The following is a 23,847-nucleotide window of genomic DNA, read 5'->3' as shown; positions in this document are numbered from 1 at the left end:
CCTGCCTGGTGCCTGGGCGACCAGACGGCCCACGTTCTTCGGTTTCCAGCTTTTACAACACCGCTCACGCACTGACTCGGCCTCTGTTGCCTGGTGACAATTAATGTGGTTGGTACCCACGTGGGACTCTTGCCACAGTGTATTAACGTAGTCACTGACTTAAGAAACTGAGGGCTTCTTTGACGAAAACGGGTTTCAATTGCACATTTTCCTTGTAAAAGAGTTTTGCCTGTTCCGGCCAATGTAGGGTGCCTGGACGTTTTCGAATAAGCACATGCTACCCTGTGTCACGCTTGCCTGTCTGGTTCCAAAACTCGATGCACACAGGAATCCTGTGGTTAGAAAGCAGTCAGCAAGATGACTCAGAATACGTATCATGGGAAGAAAAACACAAAACTGAAAAATGTATGCAGAGAGTTTGCGGTTTCTAGGAATACAGTCAGGAGTCTGCAGCATGACTATTTCTGGCGGCTGATGGGGCGGGGCAGAAGGGGCAGAGGCGGGGCTGTCCTTAGAAGGGTGGAGCCCCGCTGGGGGGCGGGAACGAGAGAGGCTTGCGAGGTAGCGTCCAGAGGAGCCGGCGCCGTCGCGGAACACCTGCCCTCACGACGCCCACGTCCGAATCCGAGAAATCTGTGATCCGCTCCCTTGCATGGCAAGCGTTGCCCCCAGCTATCTGACAGAGAGAGAAGGAGAGAGAGAAGGAGAGAGAGAGAGAGAGAGAGAGAGAGAAGGGGGGGGAGAGAGAGAGAGAGAGAGAGAGAGAGAGGGGGGGGGGAGGGAGGGAGGGGGAGGGAGAGGGAGAGAGAGAGAGAGAGAGAGAGATATGAGAGATATGAGAGGCACCAGGGACCTGGGAGAGACGAGGCCAAGGTCCTCCCATGGGTGGGGGTCTGGTGCCGGGACAGGTTAAAGAGGCCGAGCGGAGCGGCCAGAACAGGTGCCCTAGAGACCGCACAAACCAGGAGAGCGCGCCGTGGGACCGGCAGCCTCCACTCTGCAGTGCACTTTGGGGGTGGCCGCGGGGTCGCCTGGAAGGAAGAGGAGCGGACGGGAGGCAGGCCAGCCGGCGGGGAGAGCAGGGGGGAGGGGAGCTGCCAGCCCCCGCCCCAACGGAAGAGTCTGGAGGGGGCGGGGGCCCAGGAGCAGGGCTGGCCGGGCGAGGTGGCAGGGGGAGGCTGTGAAGCCGGGAAACCTGTGCGCCGGGAGACGGAGCGACCCTTGTCAAGGAAACACTCGTTCAAATCCTCCTTCGTCGGCCGGGAAATCTCCCGCGAAGCGCGTACACTTGGACCCTTCTTCTCAGGGGAAAAGGATTGAGAGCAGAACGTGGCTCTTAACTTTCGCTTCCAAGTAAACCACATGACTTGTGTGCAGCTTTATCAGAAAAAATTAATTTTATGTGACTGAAAAAAAAAAGGGATGGGTTTTTTTTGGAAAGTTGCTGTGAGAAATCTTTGTCCAAAAACTGCAGCAGCTCCCTGCCTACGTGGGGTGTAGCTGACCTGTCCCCGGGGTCACAGTTCTGGTTAGATGTCAACCACGTCTGTCCCAGGAGAGGTTATGAGAAGACCTGGAACGGGAATTCCCTGGCGGTCCAGCGCTTAGGACTCTGCGAGTCCACTGCAGGGGGCACGGGTTCAATCCCTGATCAGGGAGCTAAGATCCCGCAAGCCGCACAAAGGCCGGGCTCGATGTTCTGAGACCACACAGAGCAGAACACCCTTTGGCAGACCTCTGGGGCTCTGGGTGACGTGTGTTTGTTTTTAAGGTAAAAATAGTGCCACAGACTTGCCCAAGCACTTCCTATTTATCTAATGGCCCCTTTTCAGGGAGGTGGAGCCCCAAGGGACAGAGCCCCCGGTTCACACTCAGGTCAGGCTCGAGAGCCCACGCGGCGCCCTGCTCTCCAGGACACCCCCCATGACCGTCCACGTTACACCTGGGACTGGTATTTGGCGGACAACTGAAACTGTTACAGAAACAGGGAAAATTTGGATAGCATACAGAAAAACTATCATTCAGAGAACTGTTCTCCAAAATTTGCTGTGTACCTTTCCACTTCTAGGGCCCGTATAGCATTTGTGCTTTTTCTATACACCTTTTTTTTTTTATTTTTGATGTGGACCATTTTTAAAGTCTTTATTGAATTTGTTACAATATTGTTTGTTTTGGTTTTTTGGCTGCGAGGCACGTGGGGTCTTAGCTCTCCTGCACCCCCTGCATCGGAAGGTGAAGTCTTAACCACTGGACCACCAGGGAAGTCACTCTATACCCCTTTATTGTGCCTTTTCCTTTTGTGTCACAAAAGTGCGGAAATCCTGTGCTTTCTGAGGGCAGGCTGCCTGCTTGCCCGATGCCTGGCAGCGCAGCTACAGTGGAAGCCCCCCGACCACTGAGGACTGAACAAACGGAGGATTCTAGCTGGCCCTGAGCTCCCACCTTCCGGGGCCAGTTTCTTGTGCAAGTTCACCCACCACCAGGCTCTGCAGCTTTGCCCCAGCGGCCCAGAGCCACCACGCTGGCCCATCTCCAGGGCCCGGGAGGCGGACAGCAATGCTGGAGGGAGGTGCTTTCTCATCCAGCACCTCTTCTCTCCTGGAACTCAGATCTGTGCCTTGGGTGGTGAGATTAGGTCACATGACTGGTCTACTGAGGCTGCTCCAACATCCTCACCACGGGGACCAGAGCAGCTCCCTGAGGGAAGCCTTGGGATGTCAGTGCCCAGGGGGACCAGTGCCTCACCTCAAGTGGCACGGAGTCGGCCCAGTGCCAGGTCCCAGGCATTGGAAAATCCTGAGTGCTGTAAGCACGTGCTGTCAAGGCCTCCAGGAGAACACCTGGTGTGACAGAGGGCAGACGTTCCTTCCAGGTGTGGGAACCGTGTTGGGGGATGCAGGCCAGAGGCCAGGGTGCCCAGCACCCTCACATTTCAGTAGCATATGCCATAAACCATAAGAAGATTAACACCACCTCTGAAATCTGCCTCTGTTCAAGAAACGTGGACACATTTTCCAGATCACCTATGTCCCAAAGCGACCCATTAGCCAAGCCACTCTCATTTACTGACGATGATGATGGTGTGTGTGTGTGTTATCCACAGAACTAGCCCTGACCCGAGGTCCTGAACAGGCAGATGCTCCTGGCAGGCGGGGGAATATTCAGTGCATAAACCGGGCCAGGCCACGCCACTCTGGGGCTGAAGTGGTTCAACTCCCAAACTTGTGATGAATTGGTTAACACCCGTGCTCCCGGCCAGGCTTTCGGGGTCAACAGAGTAGGGCCACTTCTGTCTTGTCTGCTGCATGACCCCAGCTCCTAGCAGTGCCTGGCACTAAGTATGTGCTGAAGGCTGGGTCCACAGCCTGGTGGTGAGTGTTGCTACGGTCTCAGCAACCCAAGGTCAAGGCGGCATGGCATGACATCACAAGTAGCTTTCCTAAGGTCACAGCAGGAAGGTGCAAGGCAAGAACGCTGGGCTCTCTGCCACTTTATACAATACACAGTAGTGTGTGTATGTCAATCCCAATCTCCTAATTCATCCCACCCCCATAAACACTCCCCTTGTTAGTGGTCCCCGGAGCTGTTATGAAATGCAGCTACCCTGCTCCCAGGTTGGGCCTGTAATAACCTTCAAGGGACGCTGAAATCGACTACAATGGGAATTCTGAGAGCATGTAAAATGAAATCATCATCAATGGGAAGAAAAAAATCTTTGTAATGTGGAGGTTTCCTCTGTAAAGGCCCTTGCTTCAATAGGGTTACCTGAGAAGCAGGAAGAAAGATTACTTCTTAAAATCACAGGCTCCAGCTCCCTTGCCAACTCTGTTATCAGAAAGACAGTGGTTTTGACACAAAATAGTAACACACTGGGGAATCACAGGAATCACAGGTTTTGACACAAAATAGTAACACACTGGGGAATCACAGGAATCATAATATTTCTCTGAACTAGCGTCTGCCCAGCCCTGTGTCCACATCTTCTAAGCACCTCACAGGCATCGCCTCACCCCCATGCCACCTGCCCTGGGAGACGGGTCTACACCGCCAGCCTCCAAGCCTTTGGCAACCGTGGCAACCACTGGCAGAAGGAGCCAGTGGTTCCAAGCGCGGGCTCCAGAGCTGGACAGCGTTGGCTACCAGCCCAACTCCCCCATCACTACTGACTTGCCTCCAGTTCCACTCTGCACTTCCTCACTTGGACAACGACCAGGTTTCTAACCCTAACTAGTATCTAGGTCCCTCCTACGTGTCAGATGTGGCTCGCAATGTCCTCCGGTAGGAACTCGTTTAACGGGGATGAAAGCATCTCCCTGAGGCTGATCACAGTGCCCAGAGCCCACGTGGGCCCTCACCCGGCTCCCTGCCGGGTCTGCACGCGCTGGCACGGATGGGACGTGGTTAACTGCGGTGGAGGGAACCGAAGTTCAGAGTGGGTAGATGCCTTTGGTCCTGGAGAAGAGCAGCTGGGTCATCGGGAGGCCCCTGAGGCAGGCGAGTCTGAGTCCCAGGACTCAGAGAGCGACACAGGGTCCCCACTGTCGCTCTGGAGGGCCCGGGCCCGCTGACCCTCCTCGATGAGGTCTGCCACCAGGTTCAGCCGGCAGGCCCTGAGCGCCCTCACCAGGTGGGACACGGCCGCATCATCCCTCCTGCTGTTCTTCCAGACTCTCAGCGACTCCCTCACCTGTTCTGCCAGGTTCCGGGGATACTTCTCCTCAATGGCTTCAATCTTGGCGTCAGACACTCCGAGGTGACGAGCCAGTTTCCTCCAGTCCTTCCCCACGTTATCACAGATGATGTCAAACGCTGCCCGCAGGTCTGGGGAGGGAAAGAACACAATGACTGAGCAGAGAGTACGGGAGCTCTTTAGGAGACAGGTTACCCCACACTCCCTGATGGGCTCCTCGGTGCTGACCCAAGGGCTGGGTACCAAGAGGTCCTCCTGCAGAGGCCAATCCTGCCCCAGCTAACCACACCCTGAAACACTACCCAAGAGGCGTGGCCTGCTCTGAAGACTTAACGGTTGGGGTGTGTTGTTACGGAGATACCTACTCAGGACAGGGAGATGGAGTTGCTCCCCCATCTCACCCTACAGTGGGTTGAATGGTGGCCCCTAAAATGTATGTCCACGTCAAACCCTTGGAACCGTGAATGTTAACTTATTTGGAAAAGGGCCTTTGTAGATGAGATTCAGTTGACGATCTTGAGACGAGGGGATCATCCTGGATTATCCAGGTGAGCCCTAAATCCAGTGACAAGACCACGTGCCACGGAGGCAGAGACTGGAGCGATGTGGGCACAAGCCAACGCCTGGAGTCCCCAGAAACCAGAGGAGGCATGAAGGCTCCTCCCCGAGAGCTTCCTGAGGGAGCACGGCCTAGTGACACCCTGACTTGACTACTGGACCGAGAACTGTAAGAGCATCAAATTCTGTTGCTTTAGGCCACCAAGATACGGTAATTTGTACGCCAGCCCTGAACACCCCGATTCTTACTCCGGAAGATGTCCTGACTGACACCAGTCCTCAGTCTCTGGCTACTATGTCCTCATCTGCTGAAAGGTCACTACTGAGATCAGCATGACAGACTACAAAAGGCTGTTTCTGGACGGGGGCAGGGAGAAGAGGAAGGACAAAATGCTTCTTGGAAGGTTCCTGCAAAGTTGCATCTTCAAATGCAAATCCCTGATATGCTGTCAGCCTGTGTGCCAACTCCTCCAGTTCTGTGAGGTCGGCACCTGCGTTACTGATCACTTGTACAGAAGAGGAAATGGAGACACGGAAGGTAAGTGTAAGTTATTTCCTGAGATCACACAGCTAGACAACGGCAGAGCCAGGACCACGCCTTGATGGCCCATCGTGCAAAAACTGTCCCTTATCAACCAACCCGTACCTGCTGTGACGCTTCTGGTGTACTTCCACTCCACCCAGGAGGTTAGCAATGTCCTTTCCTTTCGAGTAATCTCTAACTCACCCGGAGGGAGGGGGGAGGTGGAGAAAATACTGAGGCTGGGGGATGGGTGTCCATGCTCTGCAACTTAGGCTGTTAACTTCTGTGCACTATGGTTCTCCCATTTGCAAAGTGGGTATATTACCCGTCTGTCTCCCAGGGCTGTTTAGAGAAAACCCACGCAAACCGAACCCGGAAAAGGTTAGGCACCCGGGAGATCGAAACTACTGCTGGTCCGGCTGACCCTGCCTCCCCCGGCGCCCCCCAGTCCTCAGGCCCCCGCCCCCGCCTGGCTCCTCCCGCGCGGCCCCGTCCGCCCCCCGACCTCAGACCCCCGCCCCCACCTGGCTCCTCGGGCGCGGCCTCGCACGCCCCGCCAATCCTCAGGCCTGCGCCCCCGCCTGGCTCCTCCGGCGCGGCCCCGCCTGACCCCCAGACCTCAGGCCCCCGCCCCCACCTCGCTCCTCCGGCGCGGCCCCGCCCACCGCGCCCGCCTCGAAGTCGTCCAGGCGTCGCAGGAGGTCCTGGCGCCGCAGGGAGACGAGCAGCTTGCGGAGCAGCACGGTGTTCTCGCAGCTCATCTCGGTCTGCTCCAGCAGCACGTTGAAGAGGTCCAGGCCACTCTGCACGAGCTCCAGCTTTCTCTTGCCCACGCGGCTTTGACACAGGAACTTGAGCTCAGTCAGCTCGCTGCTCGACAGGCCGGCCGACACCGAGTGCAGCAGCACCAGGAACGGGTCCATGGCGGCGGGCGCGGCGGGGCCCGGCCCTCCTCTGGCTTCCCCCGGACCGGCCCGCCGCCCGCTCTCTGGCCCGCCTCCTCTAGCGCCCTGCGCCCCTCGGCCTAGCGCCGGAGGTTCCCACTTCCAGCGTCTGATGCCCGCCTCACCGGAAGTCTCCCTTGGGGCCGCTTTCTCTCGCGAGAACTCCCGGAACTCGCGCATGCTCCCCGAGTCCAACAGTAGCCATTTCCGCCCGGGGGTGGGGGCGTGGCTTGCGGCCGCCGCCAGGAGGCGCCCCAGACATGCTGACGGCGGTGGGACCCCGACCTCTGCGCCTGCGCCCTGACGTCCTTCTCTCTGGGTGGGGGCGTGCGGCCTTGGGTGTCCCGACGCTCCGGGCGCGGGCTGTGTTTTCTGTGGAAAGTTGCACTGCGGATGCCGATAATAAATGCATTTATTTATTAACATTTGTGAAAATGCATGTCCTTTAGTGTCCCCTGGAAATCAGTGTGCAGAAAAGACTATTCAGAGTTTTATTTAGTTTTAAAAGTTTAATAACTACTTGATTTTTTAAAGTTATCCTCATTATTTTTCTGAATGCTTATTAGCGTTTACTGACGCCTACTGTGTACCACGCAGTAGGTTCTGGTGACAAATCGGGAACAAAGTGCCGAAGGCCCCGCCTGCCCGGAGCTTACAGCATCAGGACACAAGATTACCTAACACTGATAAGAAAGTGCAGGAAAGCCAGAAGTTAATGCGAGTCGCGGCCAAGAGGATAGGGGAATGGGGAGTGTGGAGGTGGGGCGGCGCACGTTGCGAGGGCGGGGTCCCAAGGTGCAGGTGCACGTGCTGGGTGTGAGGGGCCAGGTGTGTAGGCTTGAGGGGAAGAGGGCGGAGCCACAGCAAGAGCAGAAGCAGAGGAGGGCGGAGGTTGCAGGAGCAGAGCCGGGGAGAAATGGGGTGGCCAGCGAGTGGAGGGGGTGAATTAGGAGGAGCCAGCTAAGAACGCGGCTTTACTGTCCCTGAGACCCTGCAGAGGGTGAGTGGAAGAGTGAAGCCATCTGAGTTACCTAGAGGAAAAAAAAAGTATATATATATATATAAAATTGAGATGTAATTCACATTCTCTACAACTCACCCTTTTAAAGTGTACAACTCAGTGTTTTTAGTATATTCATAAGGTTGTGCAATCCCCACCATTTGCTAGTTTTAGTTTCGTCTCGCCCATGTAGAAACCTGGTACTCATTATTAATCACTTGCTGTCCCTCGCTCTTTCTCCAGCCCCTGGCAACCACTAATTTACTTCTGTCCCTCTGGATTTGACAGTTCTGGACATTTCATGTAAGTGGAACCATACACTTTTGTGTGGCCTTTTGTGCCTGGCTTCTTTAACTGAGCGTAACATCTTCAAGGTTCGTCCTTGTAGCCTGTGACAGTGCTTCTTTCCTTTTTATGGGTCAGTAGTATTCCATTGTACGGATGGACCACATTTGTGTATGCAGTCATCAGTGGATGGATCTTTCAGTTTTCTCTGCTTTTTGGTCATTATGAATATAATAAATCCCCTACGTAGGAACCTTCAAGTTGCGAACTTTCAAAGATGCGAACGTGGAACTTCCTAATGAAGACCTGATGGAATTGGAGGCCCAGAGAAAGGACAAAGAGAGACAAGAGGAAGAACAAGTAACTGGACAACCAAAGAGATTCATGATGCAGGAAATGGCAAGGGGATTTTCTTTTTCTTTTTCTTTTGCGGTACGCGGGCCTCTCACTGTTGTGGCCTCTCCCGTTGCGGAGCACAGGCTCCGGACGCGCAGGCTCAGCGACCATGGCTCACGGGCCCAGCCGCTCCGCAGCACGTGGGATCTTCCCGGACCAGGGCATGAACCCGTGTACCCTGCATCGGCAGGCAGACTCTCAACCACTGCGCCACCAGGGAAGCCCAAGGGGATTTTCTTTATTTGAGAAGGCACTGTTAGTTTTTGAGGCACAGGACCCGAACGTACATGAGGTACATGAAGGTTGCAGCAGCCATTCAGAATGCAATCCAGTGCTACCGTGTCGTCTATGATGGGCAAAAAAGAGCTACTACCCAGACATCACTGGATCATTTTTTCAAGAGGGTAGATAGAATTGAATCCAGCAAAGAACTAGAACCTGTGCCATCAGCGTCAGGCATGAGTGAAATTGCAGCTCGCCCTCCGTCTCCTGCTGAAGATCCTTCAGCTCTACCATCTCCCACCTCCTCTCCTCCAGTCAGTAACTCTTCCTGCCTGTTCACTCGATGCCAGCCCCTGGATGCCAGCTGTTGTACTACTGTACTTTTCAAGGTACTGTACTGTAAGATTAAAAATGTTTTCTTTGTTTTTTATGTATTATTTGTGTGAAAAGTATTATAAACCTATTACAGTACAGTAGCATATAGCCGATTGTGTTAGTTGGGTACCTAGGCTGACTTTGTTGGACTTACAAACAAATTGGACTTACGAACAAGCTCTCGGAACAAAACTGGTTTGCATGTAGGGGACTTAGTGTAAGGCTACCGTGAGCTCTGAGTTACATTTTTTTTTTTTTTTTTTGCGGTACGCAGACCTCTCACTGGTGTGGCCTCTCCCGTTGTGGAGCACAGCCTCCGGACGCGCAGACTCAGCGGCTATGGCTCACGGGCCCAGCCGCTCCGCGGCATGTGGGACCCTCCCGGACCGGGGCGCGAACCCATGTCCCCTGCATCGGCAGGCGGACTCTCAACCACTGCGCCACCAGGGAAGCCCTCTGAGTTACATTTTTATAGAATCACTGGGTAGAACCCAGGAGACTCCACAGTAATCCAGATGAGAGGCGCAGCCTTCTTTTGATTTGGGGCTGTGTGTAAACGAGAGGCACTGAGGATGCTTGTAAGGTCTGAAAGTTGGAGTGTCCATTGGCTGACCTGGGGAGGGTGTGGGTGGGGTTGAGGCAGGAGATAGACGGGCCCCAGTTTAGACATTTACAACTAACCTCCTGTTTATGCTTTAAAAATAAAGATAATAACAGGAACAGGATAAGCAGCTGGACTTTGTCTCCTGTGGACGCTTCAAGGGAACGGGAACGGCAGAAACAGAGAGGGGCTGAGCCCCGCTGGCATAAAAGACAAAGAGACCACACAGTTCTCATTCTCGGGGCCAAGGAGACTCCCTCCCAGACTATGCATGTGCAGAAAGGTTAAAGGGAGGGGGCGCCAGACCATAATATGTTCTGTTAACCTCTCAGAGACCCTTGCGCTGGAATCCATCTTGGCTAAAAGATGCATGGGCACACAGGGGAGGGCCCTGAGTCAGACCAGATATGGACTCAGAGCCAGACAAAGCAAGCTGATTGGCCAAAGGAAACCTAGAAGAACTTCCCCCATATGGTTTAAACCACGCCCAAAAGCACACGCCTCTCCCTCTCTCTCTCAGCCTGCCTGTGCTTTCTGTTCTTCTCTCCTAATAAACACTTTACTTGCCTCAATACTTTTCATCTCTTTGCTGATTCTTTCTTCAAAGTAGATGAGAGCCAGGGCCCTGCTCCTAGCCAATAGTCCCTGGTGGTCTACTGGTTAGAATTCGGTGCTTTCACTGCTGTGGTCCGGGTTCAATTCCCAGGGAACTGAGATCCCACTTCGAGCTGCCGCTCACTGTGGTCACTCACAGCCACCTGAGATCAGGGTGAGTCTGGGGGAGGAGCTAGTAGAGATGTTGACTGGATAGTGGGATGTGTGGACCAGGGTTCGGAACAGAGACCTGGGCGGGAAATGTGAAGTTGGGAGTATCCTGCAGGTAGATGGTGTTTGTGATGGTTAATCTTACGTGTCAGCCTGACTAGGCTAAGGGGTGGCTGGATAGCTGGTAAAACATTATTTCTGGGTGTGTCTGTGGGGTGTTTCTGGCAGAGATTAGCGTTTGAATTGACTAACAGAAGCAGATGGCCTTCCCCAATTTGGGTGGCATCATCTAAACAGAACGAAAAGGCAGAGGAAGGGAGAATTCGCTCTCTCTGCTTGAACACCGTCGCCCCCCTCCACTCCCCCCACCCCCCAAGTTTTCAGGCCTTTAGACTCAGACTGAATCACACACCAGCTTTCCTGGTTCCCAGCTTGCAGATGGCAGACTATGGGACTTCTTGGCTTCCGTCACTGTAAGTGAACCAATCTTACAATAAACCTTCTCATTTACCTCTACATATCCTATTGGTTCTGTTTCTCTTGAGAATCTTGACTAATACAGTATTTAGATCACCCACAGAATGAGGTCACCAATGGAGGGAGAGGAGAATGAAAAGAGCCAAGGTCCGAGGCCAGAGGGCGGCTACTGTAAGGGGGACATGGAGGGGCCAGGGAGGAGGCTGGCATGGGAGGGTTAAACCACATCCCCATCCACTGGATCCCCAACCCTGCTGCCGCATTTCTCGGTCCCCTGCATGTGGCATCTCCTGACGTTACTACACGTTTTGTTTCCTGCTCTGGTTCTTGCCCGTCTCCCCTGCAGAGCACTGGCTGGCACTTCCGGGGAGCTCACAAAACATTTCTGACTGAATGAATCTTGAGCAAGGCTTGGTTAATCTGAATCTCCATTAGCACAATTATCCCTGCGTCTGACCCACCACCTCGCAGTTTGTAGCTTATCTTTTCATCCTCTTTACATGATCTTTCACAGAGCAAAAAATTTAACTCTTGATGAGGTCCAGTTCATCAAATTTTCCTTTTATGGGGGGCTTCCCTGGTGGCGCAGTGGTTGAGAGTCCGCCTGCCGATGCAGGGGACACGGGTTCGTGCCCCGGTCCGGGAAGATCCCACATGCCGCGGAGCGGCTGGGCCCGTGAGCCATGGCCGCTGGGCCTGCGCTTCCGGAGCCTGTGCTCTGCAACGGGAGAGGCCACAACAGTGAGAGGCCCGTGTACTGCAAAAAAAAAAAAAAATATATATATATATATAAATTTTCCTTTTATGGATTTGATGGTTATAAGGCTATTCAAGTTGTCTATTTCATCTTAATTGAGTTTTGGTAGTTTGTGCAGTTTTGAGGAATTTGTCCATTTTTCTAAGCCTTAGACTTTATGAGCATGGTGATCTGTAGTATTCCCTTATTTTGTGTCTCAGTCCGTTTTGTGCTGCTCTAGAAAAGTACCATAGACTGGGTGGCTTATACACAACAGAAATTTATTTCTCATGGTTCTGGAGCCTGGATGTCTGTGATCAGGGTGCTAGCAGGGTCGCATTCTGGTGAGGGCCTGTTCCAGAGTGCAGACTCTGAGTTCTCATCGTAGCCTCACATGGAGAAGAACAGAGAGGGAAGCAAGTTCTCTCCAGACTCTTTTAAGGGCACTAATTGCATCATGGGGGCCCCACCTTTGAACACTATCACAAGGGGGGAGGGTAGAGTTTCAACATATGAATTTTGGGGGAACATGTTCAGTCTGTAACATTATCCTTTTAATGGCTATCAGACCTATAATGAACCCTCAATGTCATTCCTGAAGTTCGTGATTTGTGTCTTCTCTCTTTAAGTTTCTCTGTCTTGCTAGAGGTTTATTGATTTTATTTATTTGTAAGGAACCAGCTTTTTGTTTCAATGATTTTTCTCTATCCCCCCCAACTTTTAATTTATTTTTATTTTTTTTATTATTATTATTTTTTTTGCCGTACGCGGGCCTCTCACTGTTGTGGCCTCTCCCGTTGCGGAGCACAGGCTCCGGACGCGCAGGCTCAGCGGCCATGGCTCACGGGCCCAGCTGCTCCGCGGCACGTGGGATCCTCCCGGACCGGGGCACGAAGCCGCGTCCCCTGCGTCGGCAGGCGGACTCTCAGCCACTGCGCCCCCAGGGACGCCCTTTATTTCATTTTTTTTGCTTGTCTTGGATATTTTATTTCCCTCTCCTTGCTTTGGGTTTACTTTGCTCTGTGTTTGTTCTAGTTTGTTGAGGTGGGCACATAGGCTGTTTATTTCTAAGGTAAGCATTTAGTTTTATGGATTTTCCTTTCAACATTACTTTAGCTTTGTCTCACAAATTTTGATATGCTGTGTTTTCATTTTCATTCATTTCTATGTATTGTTATTTCCTCTGGGACTTTCTCTTTGACCCATGGATTATTTGGAAGTATGCTGTGTAATGTACGTGTGTTTAGAGATTTTCCTGTTGTCTTTCTGTCATTGATTCCTACTTTGATTCCCTGATGGCAGAGAACACACTCTGGATGGTTTCAATTCTTTTAAACTTGTTGAGCTTGTTTTAGGGCCCAGTATGTGGTCTGTCTTGGTAAGTGTTCCCTGGGTTCTTGAGAGAAAAAAAGGGTGCTCTGTTGTCATTGGGTGGCATGTCTATAGATGTCAAATAAGTCCTGGAACACGCCCCCCCACAGCCCGCCCCAGGCTCCTTCTCATGCCTTCAAGGATTCTGATAGAAGTTCTGCCCACCTAAAGGATTTCTCTTCACCGCTGTCCCTCAGGGATGCCTCAGAGAGAGGCTGTAGTGCTGCAACCGTCCACTTTCGGGGGTGCCTGTGTATCATGTAGAACCCCCCCATAAACCAGGCCTGAGTGTTCTCTTCCTCTATCAACTGATCATAGGAAACTCCCCGTGAAGCCACAGGTGAACATGAGTGTACAACTGTCTGTTTGAGTCCCTGCTTTAAATTCTTTTGTTTATATATCCGGAAGTGGAATTGCTGGATCCTACGGTCATTCTATGTTTAATGTTTTTGAAAAACCGTCGAAGTGTTTCCCGTAGCAGCTGCACCATTTTACATTCCTAACAGCAATGCACAAGGGTTCCAATTTCTCCGCAGCCTCACCAGCTCTTATTATTTTGTGTTTGTTGGATAAGAGGCTTCCTAATGGGTGTGCGGTGGTGTCTCGTGGGTGTGATTTGCGTTTCCCTGATGACCGTCTTGAGCATCTTGAGTACCTTTTCATGTGCTTATTGACCATCTCTATGTCTCCTCTGGAGAAATGCCTATTCAAGGCCTCTGCGCACTTTTAACTGGGTTACTTGTCATTTTCTTCCTCAGTTGAAGGGGATCCTTATATATTCCAAATATAAACTCCTAATCAGAAACATGGTTTGCAAATATTTTCTCCCATGTTGTGAATTGCTGTTTCGCTGTTGATTGGGTGTCCTTTGACGCAAAAAATTCTTAAATTTTGACGACGCCCAGTTTATGTGCTTTCCTTTCACTTGACATTGTTTCTTTAAGAAAAGAAATGAGAAGCCCACGCGCCACAACGAAGAGTAGCCCCGGCTCGCTGCAACTAGAGAAAGCCCACGCACAGCGACGAAGACCCAGTGCAGCCAAAGATAAATAAAATTTAAAAAAAAAAAGAAAGAAAATGCATCTACTGCCTGTTTCATGGATGAACATTGGTCGTTATTCATGAGGACGGTGAACAGAGTTCCTTTCCTTTCTTTTTCTCCTGTGTCGTCTCGGTGTGCTCCAGGATCTTTCTTTTTGTTTGTTTTGGTCTTTCTCATTCCTTTTGAAGTCTCTCCTTAGATATTTGGGGATTCTGGGCTTTGCTTGGGGGTAGTTAGTTTTTTCCAAAAAAACCCTCCTTCCCGGGGGCAGGGGTACATGGTGGACGGGACAATGGCCCCCAAGGTGTCCAATCCCAATTCCCAGACCTTGTGAACGAGTTAGTTTACATGGCAGGAGTGACTTTGCAGGTGTGATGAAGATGAAGGACTTTGAGATGGGGCGATCATCCTGGGTTATCCCAAGGACCCAACCCATCATGGTCCTCATGAGCGGAGAGCTGGAGAGACAGCTGCGGGAGAAGGACTGGCCGCCATGGCTGGCCTGGAGATGGCGGGAGGGGCCCAGCCCTGCCCACGCCTTCCTCTTAGCCCAGTGAGACTTGTGTCAGACATCTGGCCCACGGAACTGTAAGGTAGTACGTTGGTGTTTTAAGCCACTGGGTTCGTGGTCATCTGCCCCGGCCACAAACAGAAAACCTATACAGGCCGCACATGCTGGGTCTCTTTCTTCCCTAAGGGCAGTTCCCACAGACAGCCAGCAGGAGGCGGCAGCCACCCACAAGCGAAACCAGACAAACACTCCTGCTGAGGTCAGGATAGCCATCAGGACGGTGACAGCTGGGTGAGGAGGGGTGACCAGAGGGGAGCGCCAAGGGAGGCTTCCTGGGTGCTGTAACATTCTGAGTCCTGACTGCAGAGGCGTGTGATTTCTGGGGAAATTGATCGTATACTCAAGATCTGTGTAGTTTTTTGTATGTTATACTTCAATAAAAAATGTTGGGGGAGGGGGCTTCCCGGGTGGCGCAGTGGTTGAGAGTCCGCCTGCCGATGCAGGGGACACGGGTTCGTGCCCCGGTCCGGGAAGATCCCACGTGCCGCGGAGCGGCTGGGCCCGTGAGCCATAGCCGCTGAGCCTGCGCGTCCGGAGCCTGTGCTCCGCAACGGGAGAGGCCACAGCGGTGAGAGGCCTGAGTACCGCAAAAAAAAAAAAAAAAAAAATGTTGGGGGAGAGAGAGATGAAGGGGAGGGGGTGGGGGCTGCGGAGAGGGGACAGCAGGAATGGACACACTAAATAAATTACGGGGTGCAGAGAGGGGACAGCAGAAATGGACACACTAAATAAATTACCCGGCAGAGCTCAGGAAATCAGACCTTAGTATGTACAAGGTTGCCTTTTTCCCAGGGGTGCGTCCTGACAGGCTCTCGGCAGGGGCAATGTCCACCAGCCCTTCTGAGCAAACCAGGCTTAAAATGCTTGTGCTGAGCCAAGTCGGTGTCTCTGGGCAACAGATGTATCTTTGCTACAGGCTTCTCTGACAAAGGCTGTGAGTGGGCAGGGGGTGGGCTGCTTGCTGTGGGCATATCTGTGGTCCAGAGGGCACCACACCTTCCCTCCCATGGGCCCCTCACCTCCTCCGCCACCATCCCTGTCAGCTTGACTCAGAGGTCCACTTGGCTCAAAGGCAGAAAGGCCTAGTCATCAGGCTTTTTGCCATCCATCCATCCATTCAAATGTCCATCCATCCATCCATCCATCCATCCATCCATCCATCCACTCATCCATCCATGCAAATGTCCATCCATCCATCCACCTTTCATTTCTCCCTGCCTCCCTCCCTCCCTCCCTCCCTCCCATATCCATCCACCCACCCATCCATCCATCCATCCATCCCTCACTCACTTATTCATTCATTCAGCACTTTCTGGTGCCTCCTCCATGCCTGGCACTATGTCAGTGCTGCTTCCTGGCCTCTTTTCTGGCGAGTGTTAGCATTTCTCTACTTTGCTGTGGCTCTTACAAAACAGGGATGGGTGAATGAGTGTTGCCGAAGTGTGGGGCACACACCACCTGTGGTGGGGGGCACGGGAACCTGCAGGTGAAAGTGTGTGTGTGCTGGGGATGTGGGTGCCAGGGCCAGGGGCTCTGATTGCAGCCTTGGGGCAGGGACAGCCCTGTCTCAGGCACACACCTTGGCCAAGCTCAGTTCCAGGGAAGCCCACAGCTGGTCCTGGATCCCAGGAAAGGGACCGGGCCTGCGGCTTGTCTCGAAGGGCCAGTGACTCCAGGAGCTGCAGCCTCAGCCGCCCCCTCAGCCAGGGGAGAGTGGGGAGAGGGGCCGTGATTGTCAGAAAGGACACGCACCTTCTAAAGAAGGGCCACCACCGGTCTCCAGTCGAGTGCAAGAATGTGACATGGTGAAAAATACAGCTGTGTCATCAGATGGCGTGATTTTTCAAGAGAACAGACAAATCTGGATTTCTATGTGTATGTACCGGGTTTTTATATATTAAATTAACTAAAAAAATTTAACAAGCACTGAACCTAACAAACAGAGGTATCTTGGGCTGATTGCAGCTCACAGCAGCCTCCACCTTCAAGAGAGCTGCTGAGTCCCCATAAAAGATGCTGGCATGAGTGCCCCCCGCCCCAGACCTCAGGCCCCCTGCAGGCCCTGGTCCTTCACTGTCTGTGCTTGGGGGCCCAGCCCTGCCCAGCTCCTGCCACACCACTCCAGGGACCAGAAGCAGAAACTGTTCAGTGCTGGGTGCCAGGGGCCTGGCTCCGAAGGATGGCTGTGTAGCCAGCTTGCTGTGTGACTGGAGCAGAGCCCTGACCCTCTCTGGGCTTCACTGTGTCCATCTGTGAAATAATGGCACCGTCTGACCAGCTCATCTCTGGGGGTCCTTTCACTGCCAGATCCCAGGTCTTTGTGATGTTAATCTGTTGGCTTTCTTCCACCCACCTCTACCACCCTCGTCCAAATCCAATTATTGCTCATCTGAATTTCTGCAACTCTCCTCTGTGGCTCCCCACCCCACTGCAGTGTCCATCCAAAGCCACCAAGACCTCAAAATGTGAATCAGGTCCATCACTGCGCTGGTTAAGACCGCTGGTTAAGACCGCCAGACCCTGCCGTGGGCTTACCACCAAGCTTGAGGTCCTCACTAAGCCGGGGACTGGTGCAAGTTGGTCCCCGATTCCTGCCCCGTCTCCTGCCCCCTCCCCCCCGTGCCTCCCCTCCAGACGTGATGAACTTCTTGATGCTCCTCCAACTCACCCAGCACACTGCTGCCTCAGGGCCTTTGCACATGCACTCTGCTGCCTGAACCATCCTGCCTTCCTCCAGGGTTTTACATTCTGGCTCCTCCTTGTTCAGACTCCAGGGACCTGCCTGCCCAGCTTGGTCACTCTCAGTCACACCCCTGTTTCATTTTCATCAGCGCCCCTTCCTTCCTCTGAGATGATCTGGTGCTGGGTTCATTTTCTTGTTCAGCCTCTGATGCCCACTGCAAGAGGTCATCCCCTGAGGGAAGGGGCCGTGTCTGCCTTGCTCGCAGCTTCATCTTGAACGTTGCCTGGGTGGATCTCTCTAAGGGGTGCCAAGGAGCCCCGTGACCTTGGGCAAGTCACCTCCCCACTCTGAGACTGTTCACTCATGTACTCACTGGGGCCAAAGATCCTTCCCCTGGGAGGACCCATGAAAGGGGAGGGCTTCTGGCCATGCTGGCCCTGGGCGCCACCCTCATCAGGACTAAGGAAGAGGTTCCAAAGCTTTAGAAGGAACTTTTATTTTTTTAATTTATTTTTGGGCCGCCTTGCACAGCATACGGGATCTTAGTTCCCCGACCAGGGATTGAACCCTCACCCCCTGCAGTGGAAGCGCAGAGTCTTAACCGCTGGACCGCCAGCAAATTCCCCAGAAGGACATTCTTGACCGAGCCGCAGCCAGGGCCTCGTGAGCTTGGATTTGCTGAGATTTCCCTGGGGACACAGCAGCACAAGGGGCGCCCGAGGCCCTCCCTGGCCCTGTGGGTGTGCGGGTCGAGGTCTTGCTGACGTTTGAGTGGGAAAGATAGTCTTTCTTTCATGAAATGATGGTGATTATAGGTAATGAATTAAAGCAATAGTGCCCCCACTGGCCCAAATGAAAGCACTGGCAACCCTGGGATGGTCCCAAAAAGGCTTGGGGGAAATTTTAGGTCCACAAAATCCAAAATACTAAAAACTCTGTTGGGTTGCAGGCACCAGGGGTTGGGATCTGGGTATCGTGGAAGAGGCTGCTGGGAAGGTGTGACCACAATTCCCCCCTCCCCGGCGCACATACGGGTACAGGCATGCACATACACAGACAAAACAACACAGAAACGCATATGCACGCAAACCACACGCGTGTGCACACACACACACCCATGCACATACTCGCGGACAGACAACGTCCTGGGAACATCCTGAAGAGCTATGTGTCTGGGGCTGAGGGTGTGGAGGTCTATGGGTCCCTCCACATGTGCAGGTCCAGCACGGGGCTCTGGGCTTGGCCCCTCGAGTTTCCTGGGGCAGAAGTCACGTGGACAGGCTTTGAGAGAAAGGTGTCATGTATGCAAATTTATTCAGATGAGCGTTCAGCCACGGTCCTCTGTGGATTTGTGTACGCTCACTTTTTTTAAAAAAAGAATGGTTTCCTTAAAGGTTTTTTGGTAATCACCTCATTTTTAATACAATGTTTATATACAAAAAACCCCATTTCAAACCACTTACTGTACAAGAGAAAGTACAAGCATCAGATTGCATGACTTTAGCAAATAACAAAAATCTGCTATGCCTACGGACGCCCCCCCAGTCGACAGCTCACGGGAATGTCAGCGTCTCACCGACCACACGTTCAAGACAGACACGTTTATCTTTTCGTCCCTCCCTTTGGTGAAATGTTTCTTTTATGTTTCTCTGGGTGCTTGAGAGATTTCAGATCATTGGTTAGTATAATGGCTGCAAATTGAGATCATTCTTATCGGCTATGACATTTGTTTTCACAAGCTTTTAAAATGATAATAGTCCAACAGTAACATTCCTGTAAGTAAAAATATAGAGAAGTGTTACCAAAATAGAAGCCTTTATTCATAAAAATCTTTGGTATTAACAGTATTTTAAATTCTTCTCAATGAGATTTGGTTAGCTAATAAAATAAAAGCCTTCCGCCTTTGAGCTACAGAGAAAAAACCCTTACATCCACTGTAGAATTGATTTTAAAAAAAGCCCAATAAATATTCTGAAGCTGCAAAAGTAGCCCCAGAAGCCTTAAGACTTCTTGCAACCCTGAAGCTGTCTGCAGAAATGCCTCCGAGGTCATAATCCCTCACCGCCCGTTTTTCTATCACCCTGAGGTGGGGGAAGCCTGTGGCTGCTGGTGGGGACCCCGGAGGTGCCGGTCGCCGCTCATTCAGGACACCCGCACCCCGCTAGTTCTCCAAGAGTAGATTCAGAGCTTCCTGGCCCTCTGAGTGGACAGAGCCAGGGCACCTCTCTTTCTGACCAGTGTCTCGGTTTCTGAATCCAGGGAAGGAAAAGGTGATGAAAAATCTCACTTTTCCAACCTAGAGACAGGTGATGTCTTTTGGAACTGGTGTCAGCATCGTTTATTCCTCATCCACTTCTCTGTTTGCCCTCAAATCTCGCACCAGCTTTTGTCTAATGCCTTGGAATACCACCTCGCCTCTCTCTTAAGGCATCAGGAGGATTAAAGAAGATGTCTTCTGGGGGCTGCTTCTCACCGCTAATGGCCAAGGAGACCCCAGACTCCAAGCATCGCTTCCGCAACGCGCCTGCATCCGCTGTGTATCACCCTGTCCCCAGCAATCATTCTGATTAACCTTGAATCCTAAAGATAACAGAATTCCCTGCCTAATGGTTTTGTGCAAAAACAAGAAAAAAACAAACAGAAAAAGACGGGGAAATGTTGTCCTATCAGAAGAAAGTGGTCTTCCAGGCCTGCCACAAACCCAGGAGCCACTGGGCCAGGGAGCTGTGAGAAGTCGCCTGCCCCGGGAGAGGGCGCGCGTCGTCGATGGGGATGCCCGGCAGCTACGGGGCGCCCCCGGGGAAGTCGGGGCTGTCCGGCGGGGCAGGAGGGGTGGGGCTGTGGTTGTTGAAGGGCTCCGCCTTCTTCCGGCCCTTCTCCATCCACGTGTCCAGCAGCTGCTGTTTGCCTTGCTCCTCCCTCATGAATAGCTCCACCATGAGCACCTTCTCCTTGTGCATCTGCTGGCTGATGTCCTTGGGGATGTCAGGGATGACCCAGTCCACAAAGTCGCTCATGAACATGACCAGGTTCTGGAAGGAGAGTCACCGTCAGGCGGTGGGAAGGAGGACCTGGGAGGCACTGCCACTTCCACCTGCACCCCAGCTGGCAGTGCCTTGCCCCGTCACACCCCGGCCCTGGGACCTCAGACACACCTGGACTTCCCAGGCCTCGGTTTCCCGGAAGGTATAAATGAAACAGGAAACCAGCCAGGGGGGACCTGTGGTGGCCGACTTTCTTGAAAGAATCTGAGCTCAGTAAATAGGAAACGTCTCTGAGTGATTCTGAATCTCTTGCCTGGGAGGCTTGAGAAATGATCTGATTGGTTACCCATCACCAAATATAACAAGTGTTAAGGCTTTAAGGGAGAATAGTCAAAATACAAAGAGACCAGAAACGCAGGGAGCTTAAACTGTCTCTGATGATTCCGCAGGCCCTCCTGCCATTTGTCAGGTCTCCCGGGATCACCCTGAACGGCTGCCACCTCCCTGGATGCATTTCTGGTCTATAGGGTGCAAATGAGTTGGCTTTCGTGGAAAAACGGAAATCTCTGGTTTTTAAACTTCCGTCTGACCGGCACTTGTTAGTACGTATGGCTGAGTTAGTCACCTTGTCACGGAAGGTGCTGGTGCCCCCCCATCCGCCATCACCTTTCTGGGTCCACGCTCCCCAGCTGTGGTGGGTGCTGGCCGCTAAGGTTCACAGAGGCTCGTCTCCAGGGAACCGTCCCCCCAGTCTCCCTGTTCCCAGCCTGGCTGGTTGCAGCCAATGACTGGCCAGGTGGGCAGACTAAAGGCCCTCTTTTGTGTCAAGGTGGGCCCACGTGTGTGGTGGGATTCATGCTCCAGCCCAGACACCCTCCCAGCCGAGCTCCGTGCCCCCAGCCCCTTGCAGGGCCTTCCCTCAATGACTGGCTTGCACCAGAATCCTTGACTCAGGCTCTGCTTCTGGGGAACTGGGCCCCAGACACTAGTTCTGGCTCCAGAGGGTTATGGAAAGCTGGCGGACAAGGCAGTGGGGCCTCGGGGGCCGGAAGCCCTGCCAGGGGCCACACTGTGTAGAAGGGGCAGGGCTGGGGCTTGAACCCAGTTCCTGGATTCCAGGTTCTGGGGGCCACACAGGAGGGCAACCCCAGCACGGCCTCCCCGGCTGGGACCTCAGGGCCGCATGCATCAGCCACTCCCCAGTCTGGGGTCCTGTCCACTGGGAATCGCTCGGGCCTCAGAGTTAGCCCCACTCCCCAGAGACTGGGCCAGGCGGGGCCAGGCCCCCTGCCTGCTGCGGGGGGCAGGGGGGTGCTGGTGTCAGCTGGGAGCCCACTGCCCTCCTGTCCCTCCCTGCCAGCCCTGTCCACTGGGGCACGTCTCCTGCTGCACAGTGACAGGGGAGACTGAGGTCTCCTTCAATAAAGTTGCCTTGCATTTAACTAAACGACCCCAGTCCTTCCGGAACCCCCCTCCCGCCTTCCTTTAACTGAGGAGGGGCTGGGACCTGTCCTTGCCCAGGGCCTGGGGTCACCAGTACTCCCCACCCTTGGGTGCCCAGGGCAAGTCCTCCAGCCTCCGAGCCCCCGACGCCGGCCAGCTCCTGTCCTCCTGACCCTGTTCTGGGCATAGAGCACCTCCTCGGTGCCTCGATTCCCAAACCTTCTGGAAGCAGACAGGACCCTCGCACCTGGAAGACGATGACAAAGGCCAGCCGGGCGGCCAGGACGGCCCAGAAGTCCTTGGAGACGTCGTACTTGTGTTCCGACCATGGTGGTTCCCGGTAGTCTTTGTACCTGCGAGATGGAGTTGGGTCTCTGAGAGGAACTGGGGTCTGGCCGCACCGAGGGGCTTGTGAGTGTCAGGAAAGCCTGAGTCGGACCCTGGACCAACTGTAGGACAGCACCCTCCCTGGAGGAAGAGGCCCCCCTCCAGCCCACTCACACGCCCAGGGAGTCTCCCCATGTTGGACGGGGTGCCGGCACCCATGTGGGCTGGGCAGGCCAGAGGGGCGTCCCTATAAGTCCAGCCGTGGGCCCACAGAAAGAGGCTCCGGGACCACCTGGTCCAGGGGTTCCAAACTTTTGAAGGCAGTGGAGCCCATTTTCTAAGAAGAAATCCCACCTGAGACTCTGGTAGGTCACACAAAGCAAGTGGGGCCTCCCTGGTTGAAGAGGGGTGGGGTCCCTAAGCCTAGAGACTCAACCCAGCCCCCATCCCCCACAAAACTCCAGGCAGGGCTCCCTGAAATCCAGGTCTCCAGTCTCGACCTTCTCTGTAGGGGAAACTATTGGAAAAAATGAAACGTTTTCCCAAAGTAGCCCTTGTACGACGTTAACCATACAGTTAGTGTGGTCAGGGCACCAGGGAACTGTGCCCAGGCCCGCCCTGCCCCACGGGGCCCAGCGCCCGAGGGGCATGTCTCTCCCTCTCCCAACTGTTAGCTCCTTATCTCCGTGTAATAAATACCAGCCCGGCCCTCTTCTCATCACTTCCAGACATTGCCCATGAGCGCCTGCTGGGAGACAAGGTTGCTTACTTCCCTGGCCCCCAAGGTCCCACCTCTGTCCCTTGTGCAGCAGGAGTGGTGGGTGCCTCCTGGGCTTTAGGTCTGCCTTTTTCTCAGAGGCCCAGAGATGCCTGATGTGGGGCAGAGTGAGGATGAGAACCCGGGTTCTGTCCCCACCAACTGCCCCAAAATTTGGGAGGTGCTTGGTTTTAACGGGGCTGACCCCCTCTGTGTGGGAAAAGCTTCCCTAAAGCCGTGTGAGGAAGCCATGGCCGGGGCGGTTTCTAGGTGCTGGGCTGCAGCTGTGCCCTGCTGGTTACTGAAAAGCTGAGGCCCAGGTGGGGAGACCAGGAGAGGAGGCACCTAGCTCTGTGGGCACAGGCCTCGCATAGACCCAGAGCCGGCTCCCGCCTTGCTGTGCATCCCTGCGCCATCGCTTGGCCTCTCTGGGCCTCGGTCTGGCATTCCCTCACTTAGTCATGTCGCAAGTATTTATTGAGCAGCTACTGCATGCCCCTGCATTCCAGGGGCAGAGCTTGCAGGGGGCACAGACAGGGCCCCTCACCCACAGAGATTTGTGTCTGAGGGAGCTGGATGGGAGCCTCGGAGGGCCTGTTCAGAGCTAAGCTGCCAACCCCAGAGACAGGATTGGGCTGGGAACATACCCTCTGGTGCCAGGTGCTGAGCCACGCAGAAGATGCACCACCTGATCTCCGATGGGAACAGGCATCCCCTGTTCTCCCAGCGTCAGAAGCCACACACATTTTATCTTCCCTCTTCTTTCTGTTCTCAAGGCCAGTTGCACCAGGATGCTGGGAAATGTGTTTGGGTCACCTGGCAAACTCCTATGCATCCCTCAAAGCCCACTTACATAAGAACCGTCCAGATGCCAACCCCCACCACCTGCACTGACCTCTATCAGAGATGATCTTACAGTTTTCCTTGCTTTGCTCTTGTGCTAAGCCTGCCAGCTCTCCCTGGGGAGAATAATAATGCCCTCTCTGGGGTTGCTGTGAGCATTCAATGAGACCACGTCTGTTTCAGTGCAGGAATAAATGGTAGCCAGCAGGGGTCACAGCGCTCAGCTCTGCTAAGCTGCCTCTCCCATTCCTGCT

The 23,847-nt window shown here is 53.6% G+C and overlaps 2 protein-coding genes across 3 annotated transcripts in view; both read right to left on the bottom strand.

Annotated features, from left to right (window-relative positions):
• Nucleotides 1-3,901: 3,901 nt before the first annotated feature.
• FADD (Fas associated via death domain) lies at nt 3,902-6,827 on the bottom strand. Its single transcript, XM_082844167.1, has 2 exons — nt 6,409-6,827; nt 3,902-4,821 (listed from the first exon to the last, which is right to left on the bottom strand). The coding sequence occupies exons 1-2, from the start codon at nt 6,692-6,694 to the stop codon at nt 4,472-4,474; spliced, it is 636 nt and encodes a 211-aa protein (XP_082700293.1). The 5' UTR covers nt 6,695-6,827; the 3' UTR covers nt 3,902-4,471.
• A 13,195-nt stretch (nt 6,828-20,022) lies between these two features.
• Nucleotides 20,023-23,847, bottom strand: part of ANO1 (anoctamin 1) — a gene marked incomplete at both ends in the record, with an annotated part of 160,308 nt that continues 156,483 nt past the window's right edge. For both annotated transcript variants that reach the window (XM_082845375.1, XM_082845376.1), the window contains 2 exons: nt 20,023-20,271; nt 21,914-22,019. In XM_082845375.1, coding sequence (XP_082701501.1) covers nt 20,023-20,271; nt 21,914-22,019 — 355 coding nt within the window. The remainder of the gene's footprint in view (nt 20,272-21,913; nt 22,020-23,847) is intronic.

This window comes from Leucopleurus acutus, assembly GCF_964270905.1.
Source record: "Leucopleurus acutus genome assembly, chromosome: 8".
Classification (NCBI taxonomy): domain Eukaryota; kingdom Metazoa; phylum Chordata; class Mammalia; order Artiodactyla; family Delphinidae; genus Leucopleurus; species Leucopleurus acutus.
Note: the sequence above shows the minus strand (reverse complement) of the source record. Positions and strands in the feature narration are given on the sequence as shown.